General features: G+C 44.9%; 1 protein-coding gene across 2 annotated transcripts; it reads left to right on the top strand.

Moving 5' to 3' along the window:
• Positions 1 to 1,228: 1,228 nt before the first annotated feature.
• On the top strand, positions 1,229 to 16,930 carry LOC311110172 (von Willebrand factor A domain-containing protein 7-like; the record flags this gene model as incomplete). 2 transcript variants are annotated; one of them, XM_084188727.1, is made up of 19 exons in its annotated part: positions 1,229 to 1,345; positions 2,138 to 2,353; positions 2,592 to 2,728; positions 3,095 to 3,239; positions 4,314 to 4,407; positions 7,100 to 7,231; positions 7,345 to 7,531; positions 8,324 to 8,493; positions 8,640 to 8,752; positions 8,879 to 8,995; positions 9,238 to 9,426; positions 9,922 to 10,054; positions 10,540 to 10,692; positions 12,092 to 12,184; positions 12,633 to 12,901; positions 13,225 to 13,358; positions 13,623 to 13,782; positions 14,132 to 14,217; positions 15,820 to 16,930. In XM_084188727.1, exons 2-18 carry the CDS (start codon positions 2,168 to 2,170, stop codon positions 14,207 to 14,209), a joined length of 2,490 nt encoding a protein of 829 aa, XP_084044853.1. In that variant the 5' UTR covers positions 1,229 to 1,345; positions 2,138 to 2,167. The 2 variants fall into 2 exon arrangements, with proteins under 2 accessions (XP_084044853.1, XP_084044854.1); XM_084188728.1 differs by lacking the exon at positions 14,132 to 14,217 and having other exon boundaries at positions 15,820 to 16,221.
• Between the last annotated feature and the right edge of the window lie 1,701 nt (positions 16,931 to 18,631).

The raw sequence follows: 18,631 nt of genomic DNA, 5'->3' as shown, positions 1-18,631 counted from the left end.
ATTGTGCACTACCGTTCAAAAGTTTGGGGTCACTTAGAAATGTCCTTGTTTTCGTCCATTAAAATAACATCAAATTGATCAGAAATACAGTGTAGACATTCTTAATGTTGTAAATGGCTATTGTAGCTGGAAACGGCTGATTTTTAATGGAATATCTACATCGCCGTACAAAGGCCCATTATCAGCAACCATCAGTCCTGTGTTCTAATGGCACGTTGTGTTTGCTAATCCAAGTTTATCATTTTAAAAGGCTAATTGATCATTAGAAAACCCTTTTACAATTATGTTAGCACAGCTGAAAACTGTTGTGCTGATTAAAGAAGCAATAAAACTGGCCTTCTTGAGACTAGTTGAGTATCTGGAGCATCAGCAATTGTGGGTTCGATTACAGGCTCAAAATGGCCAGAAACAAATAACTTTCTTCTGAAAATCGCCGGTCTATTCTTGTTCTGAGAAATGAAGGCTAATCCATGCGAGAAATTGCCAAGAAACTGAAGATCTCGTACAACACTGTGTACTACTCCCTTCACAGAACAGTGCAAACTGGCTCTAACCAGAATAGAAAGAGGAGTGGGAGGCCCCGGTGCACAACTGAGCAAGAGGACAAATACATTAGAGTGTCTAGTTTGAGAAACAGGCGCTTCACAGGTCCTCAACCGGCAGCTTCATTAAATAGTACCAGCAAAACACCAGCCTCAACGTCAACAGTGAAGAGGCGACTCCGGGACGCTGACCTTCTAGGCAGAGTTGCAAAGAAAAAGCCATATCTCAGACTGACTATCTTAATCTTTTATTTTTATTGGCCAGTCTGAGATATGGGTTTTTCTTTGCAACTTCTTTTGGTCACCCTCATCACACCCTCTTACATAATTTTCCTTTCAATGTAATCAGGTTATATAAATGAATGATTTGGTCATTTAGCAGACGCTCTTATCCAGAGCTTCAGACATCCTGGGAAACTAGTACCATAAAACCATACAAAATTGTTCGAAACCTTATTGTTGATTTACAGTATTTCATGATTCACGCTCACAAGGAAGGAATACAGCCACCATACACATACACACACACACACACACACACACACACACACACACACACACACACACACACACACACACAAACACACACACAAAGGTTAATGATTTATGGAAACTCCTAGAAGTTAATGATTAGTGTGTATTGTAACACACCTCAACCCCCTCTCCCCATCCCTGCCTGACCGTACAGTCCAGTATATATACAGGTGTATCTTCCAGAGGGGTTCCTCTACAGTTTGGGTTACTACTGCAACAGAGAGAGGGAAAGAGGAAGAGATCCAACTACGCTCAAATAACCTGAGAAGGTATGAAAGCTTTTTACATAACTGGTGTTATTATATCACAAAACAATTCAGATGTCTTTATTTTCATTATGTTTACCGTTATTGTGTCATTTTAGAGTAAATGTTTTTATAGTCCTTAGAGCATATTATAAAATGGGTGCTTTGAGCCCTGAATGCTGATTGGCTGACAGCCGTGGTATATCAGACCGTATATCACGAGTATGACAAAACATTTATTTTTACTGCTCTAATTATGTTGGTAACCAGTTTATAATAGCAATAAGGCACCTCGGGGGTTTGTGGTATATGGCCAATATACCACAGCTAAGGGCTGTATCCAGGTACTCCGCGTTGCGTCGTGCGTAAGAACAGCCTTTGGCCGTGGTATATTGGCCATATACCACACCCCCTCGTGCCTTATTGCTTAAATATATCATTTTTTTTAATTGTTTGTTGTGACCATATAATTTTTTTGGTTATTCATGCTTTAAAATATATGTTCTGAAAGTGTTAATTGTCTTTGGACAAAACTATATTATGTTTTTTAATTAACATATTTTCTTAATAAGTTCAGTTTTTGCTGAAGTGGAAAGATTTTCTTTATTTAACAGGCTAACAGGATAGAAACATTCATCTCTGTATGTTCCTAGGTAACATGGAATGCAGTATGTTCCTATGTAATATGAAATGCAGTATTTGCCAACATTATAGGACATGCTGGGTTGTGGCCACGAGATTTAACAACTGGGGCTGGGTCAGGGATTTCCTAACAGTTGTCGATAATGCAATCCCACTTCATGATAATGATGGCAGTCTCTCTCTCTCAACCCCTCACACAGACAGATGATGTTACCGGTGCTGGGCGTGTCCTTTCTGGCCCTGGTCCTATCAGGAGGAGCCTGGGCATTTGCTCCAATCGGTGGCGGAGCCTCCACTCACGTCAGCATCACGGGAACGGCCGTTCTACAGAAAGTCACAGAGGTGTGCCGAGCCATTGCCGAGTCAGAGGGACGAGACTTCACCCCCACGGTAAGTGTGTGTGTGTGTGTGTGTGTGTGTGTGTGTGTGTGTGTGTGTGTGTGTGTGTGTGTGTGTGTGTGTGTGTGTGTGTGTGTGTGTGTGTGTGTGTGTGTGTGTGTGTGTGTGTGTGTGAGAGAGAGAGAGATAAAGGAAATAGAGTTATGTGACAGATTTTTTTTTTAATCTACTTTGCCCTCAATGGTGATTGGCTGATATCTACCCTCTAACTTCTGACCTTTCCCTTTAGGGTAACTCTGCTGAAGAGCTGGTCCAGGCCTGCCTGGGACCCAAAGCAACAGGTGAAGTGTCAGCAGCTAAGTTCAAATCTGCCCTGAACGAGATCTACGTACAGAACGGACAGGTGGACAGAGACTTTGTCAACAGGTTGGTGCTACATTGATAGAGGATGAGGTTACCTTATTATGTAAAATGCTTTGAGTGCTTGGAAATAGCACAGGAACAGCAACATACATTTATTAAATATTTATTTAACTAGTTTTAATAACAATTTAGTTTTCTTCTCCAGCACACGTCATATGCTGCTCTCAAACACTTTATTCCTAAGCACAGTATTGTAAAGGTTTAGGATGTGCATAACTCATACACCCTTCTTCTTGTGTATCTAATGTATGAACTATATTAACAATTAGTCATTGTCATTATTGTGACAGCCCAAGTGAACATTTCGTATATCACTCCTACAGTTGTTTTCTATGTAAAACCAATTGATCATCATCTTTATTATAACAGCCCAGCCCAACACTTTAACTCAGAGGCGTTTGCTGAGGGCCGGCGCCTTATCACTGATGGGGTGGCCAGCATTAAGGCCAACGTACGAAAGGAAAACTTCCAGGCTGCCAGAGAGACACTGGGGAGAGTACTGCACACGCTACAGGTAAGAGAGAGAGGGGGGGGGGGGGGGGGGGTACCACACAGTACAGGTAGCTAGATAGACACTGGGTACAGTACTGTACACAGTACATAGAGAGACACTGGGGAGAGTACTGTACACAGTACATAGAGAGACACTGGGGAGAGTACTGTACACAGTACATATATTTTCAATTTTCTAGTGCTCCTAAATGTTTTGTTGTGCTCCTAACTTTTATATGTTGGGAGCACCAGTATGATTAGAGCCCAGACTGCAGGTAAAGGGAGAGAGAGGGAGAGGGAGAGAGAGAGAGAGAGAGGGGGGGGGGAGTTGGAGAGGGAGAGGGAGGAGTGGGAGAGGGAGGAGTGGGAGAGAGAGAGGGGGGGAGAGAGAGAGGGAGAGGGAGAGAGAGGGAGAGAGAGAGAGGGGGGGAGTTGGAGAGGAAGAGGGAGGAGTGGGGGGAGAGGGAGAGAGAGAGAGAGAGAGAGAGAGAGAGAGAGGAGTGGGAGAGGGAGAGGGAGAGAGAGGAGTGGGAGGAGTGGGAGAGAGAGAGAGGGGGAGAGAGAGAGGGAGAGGGAGAGAGAGGGAGAGAGAGAGAGGGGGGGAGTTGGAGAGGGAGAGGGAGGAGTGGGGGGGAGAGGGAGAGAGAGAGAGAGAGAGAGGAGTGGGAGAGGGAGAGAGAGGAGTGGGAGAGGGAGAGAGAGGAGTGGAAGAGAGAGAGAGAAGAGTGGGAGAAAGAGAGAGAGAGAGGGAGGAGTGGGAGAGGGAGAGAGAGGAATGGGAGAGAGAGAGAGAGAGGAGTGGGAGAGGGGGTTGAAGGGAAAAGAGGGAGAAAGTCTGAACTTTCAGGAATGAAGGGAGATAAGGTAAGGAATTAAAGGATAGAGGGAGAAGGGGGGGGGGGGGGGGAGAGAGAAATACAACATCTATCTCACCTAATCTCTCGTTTCATATTTCATGTTGACTCAAGTGTTATCATCTGAACCAAGTTCACTTATATATTGAGGTGTCTGTTTTACCCACTGTAATAGGGAAGTAGATAGATCATTTTTCCACAGACACAGACTTGGTATATAATACATGCTTGTGTTTTGTCAGGACTTCTACAGCCACAGTAACTGGGTGGATCTGGGATACACTGAACCCTACGCAAACCTGATCCGCCCCGATCTCCCACTAGAAAACCTGGCAGGTAGGGTGGGTTTGGGAAGGAAGGAAGGAAGGAGTGAGGGGGGGTGTTAGGGCAGGGAAGGAGGGAGGGAGGGAGGGAGGGCAGGGAGGGAAGGAGGGAGGGGGAGTGAAGGGCATGGAGGGAAGGAAGGAGGGAGGGAGGGTGGTAGGGAATGAAGGAAGGAGGGAGGGGGGATGGTAGGGCAGGTATGGAAGGAGGGAGGGAGGGTGGTAGGGCAGAGATGGAAGGAGGGAGGGAGGGAGGGAGGGAGGGAGGGAGGGAGGGAGGGAGGGAGGGAGGGAGGGAGGGAGGCGTGCTTGGAATGTGAGAGAAAAAGTACGTTAGCAGATTAAAAAGGAGAGACAAAGAGAGACATCTGCTGCCACCTCTGGCTTCATGTGATGATGAGGTCATTAAGGGTTTACAGGAAGTCTAAAGGGCAGACAGGGAGGGACACACACACATTATCTGTTGTGGAGAAAACAGAGCGGTATGAACCAGAATAGTCGGAGGGAATTATGGGACAGAGAAAGGACCACCATGCCCGTTTAGGGTTTAAGAGTTTGAGTGTGTGTGTGTGTGTGGGGTGGGGGGGGGGGTTCTCTATTTTTACTATTTTCTATAACAGTGAAGACATCAGAACTATTAAATAACACATATGGATTCATGTAGTATCCAAAAAAGTGTTAAACAAATCAAAATATATTGTATATTTGAGATTCTTCAAATAGCCACCCTTTGCCTTGATGACAGCTTTGCACACTCTTGGCATTCTCTCAACCAGCTTCATAAGGTAGTCACCTGGAATGCATTTCAATTAACAGGTGTGCCTTCTTAAAAGTTACAGAAGATAGCCCTATTTGGTAAAAGACCAAGTCCATATTATGGCAAGAACAGCTCAAATAAGCAAAGAGAAACGACAGCATCATTACTTTAATACATAAAGGTCAATCAATATGTAAAATGTCAAGAACTTTGAAAGTTTCTTCAAGTGCAGTCGCAAAAACCATCAAGCGCTATGATGAAATTGGCTCTCATGAGGACCGCCACAGGAATGGAAGACCCAGAGTTACCTCTGCTGCAGAGGATAAGTTCATTAGAGATATCAGCCTCAGAAATTGCAGCCCAAATAAATGCTTCACAGAGTTCAAGTAACAGAAACATCTCAACATCAACTGTTCAGAGGGGACTGTGTGAATCAGGCCTTCATGGTCGAATTGCTGCAAAGAAACCACTACTAAAGGACACCAATAAGGAGAAGAGACCTGCTTGGCCAAGAAACACGAGCAATGAACATTAGACCGGTGGAAATTTGTCCTTTGGTCTGGAGTTCAAATTGGAGATTTTTGGTTCCAACCGCCGTGTCTTTGTGAGACGCGGAGTGGGTGAACAGATGATCTCTGCATGTGTAGTTCCCACCGTAAAGCATGGAGGAGGAGATGTTATGGTGTGGGGGTGCTTTGCTGGTGACACTGTCTGCAATTTATTTAGAATTCAAGGCATACTTAACCAGCATGGCTACGCCAGCATTCTGCAGTGATACGCCATCACATCTGGTTTGGGCTTAGTGGGACTATCATTTGTATTTCAACAGGACAATGACCCAAAACACCTCCAGGCTGTGTAAGGGCTATTTTACCAAGAAGCAGAGTGATGGAGTGCTGCTTCAGATGACTTGGCCTCCACAATCCCCCAACCTCAACCCAATTGAGATGGTTTGGGATGAGTCGGACAGCAGAGTGAAGGAAAAGCAGTCAACAAGAGCTCAGCATATGTGGGAACTCCTTCAAGACTGTTGGAAAAGCATTCCAGGTGAAGCTGGTTGAGGGAATGCCAAGAGTGTGCAAAGCTGTCATCAAGGCAAAAGGTGGCTATTTGAAGAATCTCAAATATAGAATATATTTGTTTAACACTTTTTTGGTTACTACATGATTCCATATGCGTTATTTCAGAGTTTTGAAGTCTTCACTATTATTCTACAATGTAGAAAATAGTCAACATAAAGAAAAACCCTTGAATGAGTAGGTGTGTCCAAAGTTTTGACTGGTACTGTATCTATTATTTTGAATGATATACAGTGAACAAAATGATATAATATATTGTATAAATCAATAAAAACAAAGGCTATTAAAATACCTATTTTGTTGCTAGTATAATATGCGTCCCTCAATTTGTTGTCGTTGGTGTCACCACCTTGACAATCTCTGATGACAAAGATATTCAAGGACCTTGAGCATTCACTCCATGTGGCAAATTATTATTGGGCAGGAGTCTATATTAAAGAGCATGATTAGCTAATCATACCCTTTTATCAACTGATTCCATAGTTAACTTGGTGTTGCTCAATCCAATGTGTCACTTGCTGTTAGTCAATTTAAATGAAGGGAAATAACACTGTGAGCAAAATCATTAATCATATCACTGGTAAATCATTTTTAAAGATTTGAGCATTTGTGGCATCCATTTCAGAAAATCCTAATTTACCTAAATGTCTCATTGGTGTTACCATCATTGGTGTTACTACTGCTACAGGTGGCACAGTGTTATTATAATGGTAAAAATAATTTAAAGTTATTAAGCTGCCATATAAGTTGATTTAGAATGGTAACATGCATTTATATCAATAACAAAATATAGATAAATATTTATATATATTTTTTAATGCCACCGTAATTCAAGAACGACTCTTAAACGTTGTGTTTTGGTTCTGTAGATGTCAACACCCCGACCTGCAGTGACTGTGCCAATGGGGGGTTCTGTTCAAACTCCATCCTGCCTAACATCCTTAATGAGAAGAAACTAACCTCTGGGTACATGGGGATCTTCTCCTCAGCTAAGCCTAAAGGTACAAACACATACACATACACATAGACACACACACACTACCCTCCCCACATACCCACACACTCTCCGTATAACATAAATGTATAACACCCATCATCACCTCTTTTCCCACAGGTAAGTGTAGTCATGGCGGTGCAGCTGACCTGACCAGCTCGGAGGTTCCTCGCGGGGGCATCAGCAAGGACGAGCGTCGCTCCGACAACATGGCCCTGCACACTGCTGCCATCACCGTGGCAACAACCGCCACCCTCCAGCTGCTGGACGACATCCGGGGAGCTGCCGGTGACAACGACTACCTACGGTACGGAGAGGGGTAGAGGGGGTGAAGGGGAGGAGAGGGGTAGAGGGGGTGAAGGGGAGGAGAGGGTAGAGGGGGTGAAGGGGAGTAGAGGGTAGAGGGGGTGAAGGGGAGGAGAGGGTAGAGGGGGTGAAGGGGAGTAGAGGGTAGAGGGGGTGAAGGGGAGGAGAGGGTAGAGGGGGTGAAGGGGAGGAGAGGGTAGAGGGGGTGAAGGGGAGGAGAGTGGAGAGGGGGTGAAGGGGAGGAGTGGGTAGAGGGGGTGAAGGGGAGGAGAGGGTAGAGGGGGTGAAGGGGAGGAGAGGGTAGAGGGGGTGAAGGGGAGGAGAGGGGTAGAGGGGTACGGGGGGTGAAGGGGAGGACAGGGTAGAGGGGGTGAAGGGGAGGAGAGGAGAGGGGTAGAGGGGTACGGGGGGTGAAGGGGAGGAGAGGGTAGAGGGGGTGAAGGGGAGGAGAGGGGTAGAGAGGGTGAAGGGGAGTAGAGGGGGTGAAGGGGAGTAGAGGGGTAGAGGGGTACGGGGGGGTGAAGGGGAGGAGAAGGTAGAGGGGATGAAGGAGAGTAGAGGGGTAGAAGGGGGTGAAAGGGAGGAGAGGGTGGAGTGGGTGAAATGGGGGAGAGGGTAGAGGGGGTGAAGAGAAGGATAGGGTAGAGGGGGTGAAGGGGAGGAGAGGGGTAGGGGGGTGAAGGGGAGGAGTGGGTAGAGGGGGTGAAGGGAAGGAGAGGGTAGAGGGGTGAAGGGGAGGAGAGGGGGGAAGAGGAAATTACACTCTCTCTTTATCTCTCTCTCTCTCTCACAGCTTCATGGGCATAGCGCGTTCATCAGTGGTTGCTTTTGTGATCGACACCACAGGGAGCATGAAGGATGACATCCTTGAAGCCAAGAGAGTCGTCAATGAGATCATCGACAGCAAGAAGGGAACGCAGGATGAGCCCTCCCAGTACATCCTGGTCCCATTCAACGACCCAGGTTAGGCTGGCTTTACACTCCACCAAGCATTATCCTCAGCAAAATCTCACTGACAACTCTGGCATTCACCGAAATGCCTGTGCGGTTTGTGGTTAAGTCAGGAAGTGGTTAGTGATCAGTGTGTGTGTGTGTGTGTGTGTGTGTAGCGTTCGGACCCCTGATAAGAACGACAAACCCTGATGTTATGAAAACAGAGATCGCTAAACTCAAGGCTGATGGAGGCGGAGACCTCCCTGAAATGTGCCTGTCAGGGCTACAGGTACAGTGATTGACATGGCTATCTTCCAATAAGGTTTAGGATATAATCCCAATCTCTGTAGTGCACCTAACAGTAAGTAAAGACTCTAAGCACTCTCTCTCTCTCTCTCTCTCTCTCTCTCTCCAGTTGGCGCTGACCGGTGCCCCTGCGTCGTCCCACATCTATGTTTTCACAGATGCCGTTGCCAAGGACATTGCGTTGAAGGACACCATCGTGGCCCTGATCAGGAGCACCAAGTCAACCGTGAGTACTTCCTCAAACACTTTCTGTTTTAGAAGAAACCATTTCCTGCATTTCAAGATCTTATTCATTAGGGCACACAGTAGCAAAACGCAGCAAAATGTTTTGCAACGGCAAACGAAAACAATAAATTCTTATTGGACAAGTTTGGGTAGTCCCTCCATGTTTTCTTCCATTTGGTGCCTAATGAATACGACCAGGCAAACCACCCGACCTCTCTCAAACACAGCTATGTCTCTCTCCAGGTGTCTTTCTTCATGACTGGTGATGGTGCTGGTGCTAGAAGGAGGAGGCGTGGGTTAGAGTCCAGGGCAGCTACATTCGAGACCTACAAGGACCTGGCGGTGGCGTCTGGTGGTCAGGCCATTGGAGTCACCAAGGTTAACCTGCCCCAGGCCACTGACATCATCATCGACTCCTCCACCTCCGCTCTGGTGAGTCAACGATGGTGGCCATTTTGTTTTGGATCAGTAGTTGATTTAAAATCATTCAAAACTTGATCAATTAAAAAAAAACACCTGTGCTTTATAAATAATGCATTTTAGAAATGCCTAGGAGTTATACCCCTGAAAGGGGGAAATATATAAATAAATCACATGGAGATGTAGCTTTGGCTTCAAGTCACTCGCACCCCTATATTAATTCCTAGGTATCACAAATCAATCTCAGATCAGACATCAAGAGCACACAGGTCGTATAATCAACATTTAGATAAATGAATAGCATATTACTTGCTGGTACACATTATGATTCTGTATTATTATTTCGTTATTTTTAAGGCACTTTTAATTCTGTCACATAGGCATAATTGTTATTTCTATGGTTATTAAATCCTCCACATTACATCAACACAGCAACATACAGTACATCACATCTTATTTCTATCTGTTTCTTCCTCTCTCATTCTGTCTGTTTCTCCTCCTCCTCAGGTGACAGTCCTACAGCGAGCGATGAACCCAGGCAAAGCTGAGACATTCTCCTTCCTGCTGGACGAGTCTCTGAACAACATCACCATCTACATCACCGGAAAGGCCCTCACCTTCACCCTGAAGAACCCTTCAGGTAAGAACCTCAAACACCTACACACTGATCTAAGGTCTATTTTCAGGTAAAGGTTCACCTAACTGAATAGGATAACATTTCCCCTAAACACTGATCTAAGGTCAGTTTTCAGGTAAAGGGTCACCTAACTGAATAGGATGACATTTCCCCTAGACACTGATCTAAGGTCAGTTTTCAGGTAAAGGTTCACCTTACTGAATAGGATGACATTTCTCAATGGTTACTGTTGACATTTTAGTAATTTTAGCAGACGCTCTTATCCAGAGCGACTTACAGTTAGTGAGTGCATATATTTTTCATACTGCCCCCCGTGGGAAACGAACCCACAACCCTGGTGTTGCAAGCGCCATGCTCTACCAACGGACATGTTTGGGTATGCAGCTAGCCTGATGTTTTTATGGCACAATGCACGTTTCAACAACGTATCATGAACCAGTTACAGCCCAATGACAGTATATTTGACTGTATCCTCCTCGCCATTACAGGTGTGACCCAGAAACAGAACGAGGCCAATGGTAAACTGGGGACCGTCCAGACGGTGGGCAACCTCTACCGGGTCCGTCTGGCCTCCAACAAACAGACAGGATTATGGGAAATCAGCATGAACTCCAACCAGCCTTACACACTGAAGGTCACAGGTGAGTTTCCACAGAGATACCCCTGTTCTATTTAGTTATGTGTGTAATGCTCATGTTTACCACTAGAAGGCAGCCATGATACATACAAAGCCCAGACCTGGGTTTAAATTATCAAATCAAATCAAATGTGTCACATTTAATCACATGCACCGAATACAACAGGTGTAGGTAGACCTTACAGTGAAATGCTTACTTATGAGCCCTTAACCAACAATTCAGAGTTTTAAAAAGTAAGTAAAGAAAAGTAAGAAAAAAACTGGTACCGAGGCAATGTGCAGGGGTTCAGGTTAGTCAAGGTAATTGTGGTAATATGTACATGTAGGTAGGGGTAAGGTGACTATGCATACATAATAAACAGAGTAGCAGCAGTGTATTTTTTAAATCTGTACCATTTGAAATACTTAAAAATACTATTTAAATCAATTTCAACTTTGAACACAGGTCTGAAATAACCATATAGAGAAGGGAGAGAATACAGCTCTCACTCCCTGGAAGACGTGGGTAATGAAGACTTCCTGGTTACGGTAGCCGAGGTCCCTGCGGGGAGTTTGTGGTGCTGTTAAAGGGACAGATGTAGTCTCCTCCACTGTGTGTGTGCATCCTGGTCTCATAGACTAGACATAACATAGTAAACGTAAATCCGGGACAGTCAGATCACTATGATACGTTACGTTTGGTATGGTTACATAAGACAGAAGGTTTCTTAAGGCAAAAACAAAAGGAGAATGGATGGTTGGTCGTGGTTGACGGGAGGGTGTATAACACAAACGTGTAGCATCCTAAAGTTTGTGGGTTCGTAACTCATCACAAACAATTTTAGCAACTTTGCAACTACTTACTACTTTTTAGCTACTTTGCAACTACTTAGCTAACTCTTCCCCTAACCCTAACCTTAACCATTTTAGCTAACTCTTCCTTTAACCTTAATCCTTTTAGCTAAAGCTTCCCCTTACCCTAACCTTAACACTTTTAGCTAACTCTTCCCCTAACCTCAACACGTTTAGCTAACTCTTCCCCTAACCTTAACCCTTTTAGCTAACGCTTCCCCTAACCCGAACCTTAACCCTTTTAGCTAACTCTTTCCCTAACCTTAACCCTTTTAGCTAACTCTTTCCCTAACCTTAACTCTTTTAGCAAACGCTTCCCCTAACCCGAACCTTAACCCTTTTAGCTACTCTTTCCCTAACCTTAACCCTTTTAAAATCATGTAAAAAGATGTCAAACAAGTATTTGAATCCAGGTCTGGCAGAGCCATAAAGAGAAGGGAGACAATACAGCCCTGACTCTGTGTGTATGTGTGTGTGTGTGTGTGTGTGTGTGTGTGTGTGTGTGTGTGTGTGTGTGTGTGTGTGTGTGTGTGTGTGTGTGTGTGTGTGTCTCTCTGTCTGTCTGTCTCCAGGTCAGAGTACCATTGCCTTCATTTATGACTTTGTGGAAACCTTCGAGGGACCTCACCCAGGATACGCCCTCATCTCTGGCCGTCCAAAAGCAGGTAAACACAACATCATCTTAAAATCATTATCCTATCAAGCAGGTAATCTGTTGATCACAATTAAACTAAGGCGACATCATCTACATGAATGCAGATGCCACTTCATTAAAGCCGTTAGATACAGTTTATCATTGCGCATGTCGTTTTTCTGACTGGCGACAGGTTTTGCACTCATCGCTGCATTCTCTATCACAAAGTAGGCTGGCCCTCTTTGATGTTGCGTAGGTCGAAACAATGCATTCTGTTCATTTATAAAGCCTACTTCATCAAAGTCATAAAAAGCCATTAACTGTAATTTGTAAAAACGTATCTGAACCTAGAACAGTTACATAGCCACACCCTTCAAGAGGATGTTCCTCCTCTATTTCTCTCCCTACCCCTACACTCCTCCTCCTCTCTCTCTCACTCTCTTTCCCTCTGTTCCTCCTCTCCTCTCTCCCCCTCCCAGGTATGCCTGCCATGCTGTTGGTATCAGTGTTGGGCAGAAAGGGCCCAGCCTCTTTCAAGGTGGCCGACGTCGCCTTGGTGACAGCGTCAGGGTCAGTGGTTGTAGGCGGGGCCCTGGAAGACATGGGCAACGGGGACTTCCTGGTTACTGTAACCAAGGTCCCTGCGGGGGAGTTTGTGGTGCTGTTGAACGGGACAGACGTGGTTTCCTCCACCATGTTCCAGAGACAGTCCACCACTCAGATGTCCATCTCCAAGGTTACCATCAAGGTAAGTGATGATGACACACTTCCTGTTTACATTGAAAAACGGCTTTCATTTGTAAATCATGAAGGAGCCTGTATTGCATATTGGGATAGAGTTAGAAAATAACCATGGTCATAGACATTCATAGATAATATCATAAAGAAAAATGTGCCTGACCATCACTCTCTAAACATGTAGTACTGTGGGCCCTACTTACAAATGACAACATGGACTTTCTAAACACAGACATGTGTCACTCCCTGTAAATGGGCCAACAAACAAACTGCACAAGTTCAAAAGTGGAACTCCTCAACAATTACTCTTCCTTCTTCTTCTTGTCTTCTCAGGCCGTGGTGGACAGAAGCATGGAGCCTGGTAAAGCCTTCAGCCTTCCCTTCACCGTCATGACCGACGCCACTGGAGGCATCTACAAAATCAGTGCCAGAAACGACAGAGACTTCGAGATGAACGTCCCCAGCAGGTAGGGATCAGGCCTGGAATATCCTGAGACTGGTCCCAGATCTGTTTGTACCGTCTGTTTGTAACTCCTATGGCCATTGTCACGTGGCACATTGACCATAGGAGTTGGCAATTTAAGCACAAACAAATCTGGGACCAGGTTATCTGGTCAAAATTAGCTTCTTCTCTGCTGGCAAAATGACTCAACATTACTAAATATTGTCCTCTCTTGGCATCATTTGTATTGACAAATAATGCTAACCCATTGCTGATGCTAACTTAACAGCATCACTGTGGCCACCGAAGGAAACACCACAGGGGAACTGACCATCACGGTGCCCGCCAACACACCCTCAGGAACGGACGTCACCCTGACCATCGAGGCAGTGGCCCCCGGGGCGGTCGACTCCAACTACGCCGTCCTGCGCCTCTCTGTTGTCACCAAGGTAACTGCAGAGATACAGAGATAGATATCAATATATTATACTGAACAAAAACAAACGCAACATATAACAATTCCAAAGAGCTACAGTTCATATAAGGGAATCTGTAAATGTATATAAATCATTAGGCCCTAATCTATGGATTTCACATGATTGGGAATACAGATATGCATCTGTTGGTCACGGATACCTTTAAAAAAAAGTAGGGGTGTGGATCAGAAAACCAGTAATATCTGGTGTGACCACCATTTGCCTCATGCAGCGCGACACATCTGCTTCGCATAGAGTTGATTAGGCTGTTGATTGTGGCCTGTGGAATGTTTTCCCACTCCTCTTCAATGGCTGTGCGAAGTTGCTGGATATTGGCGGGAACTGGATCGTGCTGTCGTACACGTCGATCCAGAGCATCCCAAACAAGCTCAATGGGTGACATGTGTGGTGAGTATGCAGGCCATGGAAGAACTGGGACATTTTCAGCTTCCAGGAATTGTGTAGAGATCCTTGTGACATGAGGCTGTGCATAATCAATGATGAAACATGAGGTGATGGTGGCGGATGAATGGGACGCCAATGGTAGATAAATTAACTTTAAATTATCTGGTAACAGCTCTGGTGGACATTCCTGCAGTCAGCATGCCAATTGCACAGTCCCTAAAAACTTGAGACATCTGTGGCATTGTGTTGTGTGTCAAAACTGCGTATTTTAGAGAGGCCATTTATTGTCCCCAGCGCAAGATGCACCTGTGTAATGATCATGCTGTTCCATCAGCTTCTTGATATGCCACACCTGTCAGGTGGATGGATTATCTTGGCAAAGGAGAAATGCTTACTAAGAGGGATGCTTTTTGTGCCTATTTCTGGGATCTTTTATTTCAGCTCATGAAACATGGGACCAACACTTTCCATGTTGCGTTTATATTTTTGTTCAGTATAGAACCCTGTGTGTGCATTCTATTGTGACATCACAATGGGTGTAGAAATGTAAGACAGTAGAGCTATAGATAAAGATACACTAGAGAGCTGAGAGGCCTTTGTGGGCTGTCTCCACTATATGGTCTGTCTCCACTATATGGTCTGTCTCCACTATATGGGCTGTCTCCACTATATGGTCTGTCTCCACTATATGGGCTGTTTCCACTATATGGGCTGTCTCCACTATATGGTCTGTCTCCACTATATGGGCTGTTTCCACTATATGGTCTGTCTCCACCATATGGGCTGTCTCCACTATATGGGCTGTTCCACTATATGGGCTGTCTCTACTATATGGTCTGTCTCCACTATATGGTCTGTCTCCACTATATGGTCTGTCTCCACTATATGGTCTGTCTCCACTATATGGGCTGTCTCCACTATATGGGCTGTCTCCACTATATGAGCTGTCTCCACTATATGGGCTGTCTCCACTATATGGTATGTCTCCACTATGTGGTCTGTCTCCACTATATGTTCTGTCTCCACTATATGGTCTGTCTCCACTATATGGGCCGTCTCCACTATATGGTCTGTCTCCACTATATGGTCCGTCTCCACTATATGGTCTGTCTCCACTATAAGGGCTGTCTCCACTTTATGGTCTGTCTCCACTATATGGGCTGTCTCCACTATATGGGCTGTCTCCACTATATGGTCTGTCTCCACTATATGGGCCGTCTCCACTATATGGTCTGTCTCCACTATATGGTCCGTCTCCACTATATGGTCTGTCTCCATTACATGGTCTGTCTCCACTACATGGGCTGTCTCCACTATATGGGCTTTCTCCACTATATGTTCTGTCTCCACTATATGGTCTGTCTCCACTATATGGGCCGTCTCCACTATATGGTCTGTCTCCACTATATGGTCCGTCTCCACTATATGGTCTGTCTCCACTATATGGGCTGTCTCCACTATATGGTCCGTCTCAACTATATGGTCTGTCTCCACTGTATGGGCTGTCTCCACTTCTAAATAGCCTCCTTTCCTCATCTTTTCTCCATCATCATCATGATCACGGTCTCTCTCTCTCTCTCTCTCTCTCTCTCCCCCCCCCCCCAGGTGACAGATTTCACCCCTCCCCAGTGCGAGGTGGTCAGCTTCTCGTCGGACGACTGCCCCGCTGACCCAGCAGCCTGCAGCTCCGCCTTCTGGCAGCTCTCTGCCAACCTGACCGACGGCTTCAACGGCACCGGTATTGCCAGTCTCACAAACCGCCAGGGCGTGGGCAGCCTCACCCACACGGACCTGAAGCAGACGGTTGTCGCGGCAGCGTTCAACGCTTCGTGCTGCTCTCTGACAGTGGAGCTGGTGGCGGTGGACAAGGCTATGAACGTGGGCACCTGTCTGTTTTCCATAGTCCGCAACGCGGGACCGCCCTCCCTCGCTCTGTCCCTCCCTCTGTGGTTGTGTCTGCTGGTCTCTGCCCTCTTCACTACGTCTCTCAGAGACCTACTTATTTGATCTAATGCTGCGTGAATAATAATATGCCATTTAGCAGACGCTTTTATCCAAAGCGACTTACAGTCGTGCGTGCATAATATTTTTTGTATGGGTGGTCCCGGGGATCGAACCCACTACCTTGGCGTTACAAGCGCCGTGCTCTACCAGCTGAGCTACAGATAACCAAGTGGGAAGGTGGAAATGACCAGTTGAGAAGTTGTAAATACACGTTGGATGCATTCATGTGCTTTGAACTTGTTGAGAAACGTAGATTGGATATTGGTCAACAAGCTACTTCAACCATAAACTAAAAGTACAGCTATCACGCTTTTAAACGAATTATGTTCAAAAAATATTTTAATAGAATGCTTTTTATAAATAATGTTTTGTTGTTGCATTTAACTGCTGAACATGCTGTTATTTAGTTAATTTCCTTAGTAGGTGATGTCAGAGGTCAGCATGTGGGAGAAGTTGTAGCTCAGGGATGATAGACTAGTTATTACCAGTTGGAGGGGCGTTCAAGTGGATTTTCCTATGTGGTAAATACCACCTTCCCAGTTTGTTATGATAAAAGGGTAAGGCTCATGTATTGACTGTCTGCCCGAAACTGCTTCTTAAAGTTAAAGGTTACGTTCCAGGCCAACTAAGATTGATGTTTAATTTTTGTTTCATAATGTGAGTCTCCAGTTACATCTCTGTCATGAATAAAAAGCTCTGCTTTCCTACTGTGAGAGTAACTCATGTTATTTGTTTTGTTATAATACGGAGGTAGTTTAGTAGCCATGTGAAACCTGCCTGATCTCACGATAGCTCACATTCAGTTTCACTTCAAGTATTAAACAAAACAGCCGTTAGTCTGCTTGACTAGGCTAGTAGTTATTCATTTGTAAACATTTCTAAAAACATAATTCCACTTTGACATTATGACATATTGTGTGTAGGCCTGTGACACAAAATATAAACTTAAACTATTTTAAATTCAGGTTGTAACACAACAAAATCAAGGGGTGTGAGTACTTCCTGAAGTAGGATTCAATAGGCTGGCTTTGTTGGATACATTTTACAAATTAATTAAAACTGAAAAGCTGAAATCTCTTGAGTCAATAAGTGTACAATTACAATTCCCATCAGAAAGTGTAGCTGTACTCCGAATTGTCCCATTATCCCAACTGTTACACCGAGAAGAATGAACAACTGCTAGTTTAAGTAAACTGTTGTTTATGTCCTCATGTTACCTAGCAGTAGCAACAGCAGCCATTATGGAATGAACAACAAGAGCCGGGGTTGCCATGTCCGTGGATTTCCTGAAAATTGTAGAAGGTCGTGTCAAAGTGGAATTCTGTTTTTGGAAATTTTTCAAATTAAATACAACTGACAAGCTGAAATCTCTTGAGTCAATAAGTATTCAATCCCTTTAATATGGCAACCCTAAATACATTCAGGAGTAAAATGTTGCTTAACACACAGTGAAGAGTTCCTTAAACAGCAGTGCAGAGAAAGTACCTACAAGAGGCCTTTCTCACAGATCCAGTACTCTCCATGGCCTGATGACCTGTAAGGTACCACCACCATTAGGCTCTCCACTCATCCAATAGCTGCAGTAGAAACAACAGAGTTAGACTGGTCACTCTCTCAGAACCTAGAGTATGAACAACACAGAGAATCAGTCCTACTCCTTACACTGTGGTCAGTGTTATCAGAGCAGTAGTCTCTTACCTTGGGGTGGTCAGTGTTATTATAGAGCAGTAGTCTCTTACCTTGGGGTGGTCAGTGTTATTATAGAGCAGTAGTCTCTTACCTTGGGGTGGTCAGTGTTATTATAGAGCAGTAGACTCTTACCTTGGGCTGGTCAGTGTTATTAGATCAGTAGTCTCTTACCTTGGGGTGGTCAGTGTTATTAGAGCAGTAGTCTCTTACCTTGGGGTGTTCAGTGTTATTAAAGCAGTAGTCTCTTACCTTGGGGTGTTCAGTGTTATTAGAGCAGTAGTCTCTTACCTTGGGGTGGTCAGTGTTATTAGAGCAGTAGTCTCTTACCTTGGTGTGGTCAGTGTTATTATAGAGCAGTAGTCTCTTACCTTGGGGTGTTCAGTGTTATTAGAGCAGTAGTCTCTTACCTTGGGGTGGTCAGTGTTATTATAGATTTGTGGTGCTGTTGAACGGGACAGACGTGGTTTCCTCCACCATGTTCCAGAGACAGTCCACCACTCAGATGTCCATCTCCAAGGTTACCATCAAGGTAAGTGATGATGACACACTTCCTGTTTACATTGAAAAACGGCTTTCATTTGTAAATCATGAAGGAGCCTACAGTGGGGAAAAAAAGTATTTAGTCAGCCACCAATTGTGCAAGTTCTTCCACTTAAAAAGATGAGAGAGGCCTGTAATTTTAATCATAGGTACACGTCAACTATAACAGACAAAATGAGAAGAA

Source organism: Coregonus lavaretus (genome assembly GCF_964263955.1).
Source record: "Coregonus lavaretus genome assembly, contig: SUPER_35_unloc_2, whole genome shotgun sequence".
NCBI classification, from domain to species: domain Eukaryota; kingdom Metazoa; phylum Chordata; class Actinopteri; order Salmoniformes; family Salmonidae; genus Coregonus; species Coregonus lavaretus.
This window is presented reverse-complemented; position numbering and strand designations above follow the sequence as displayed.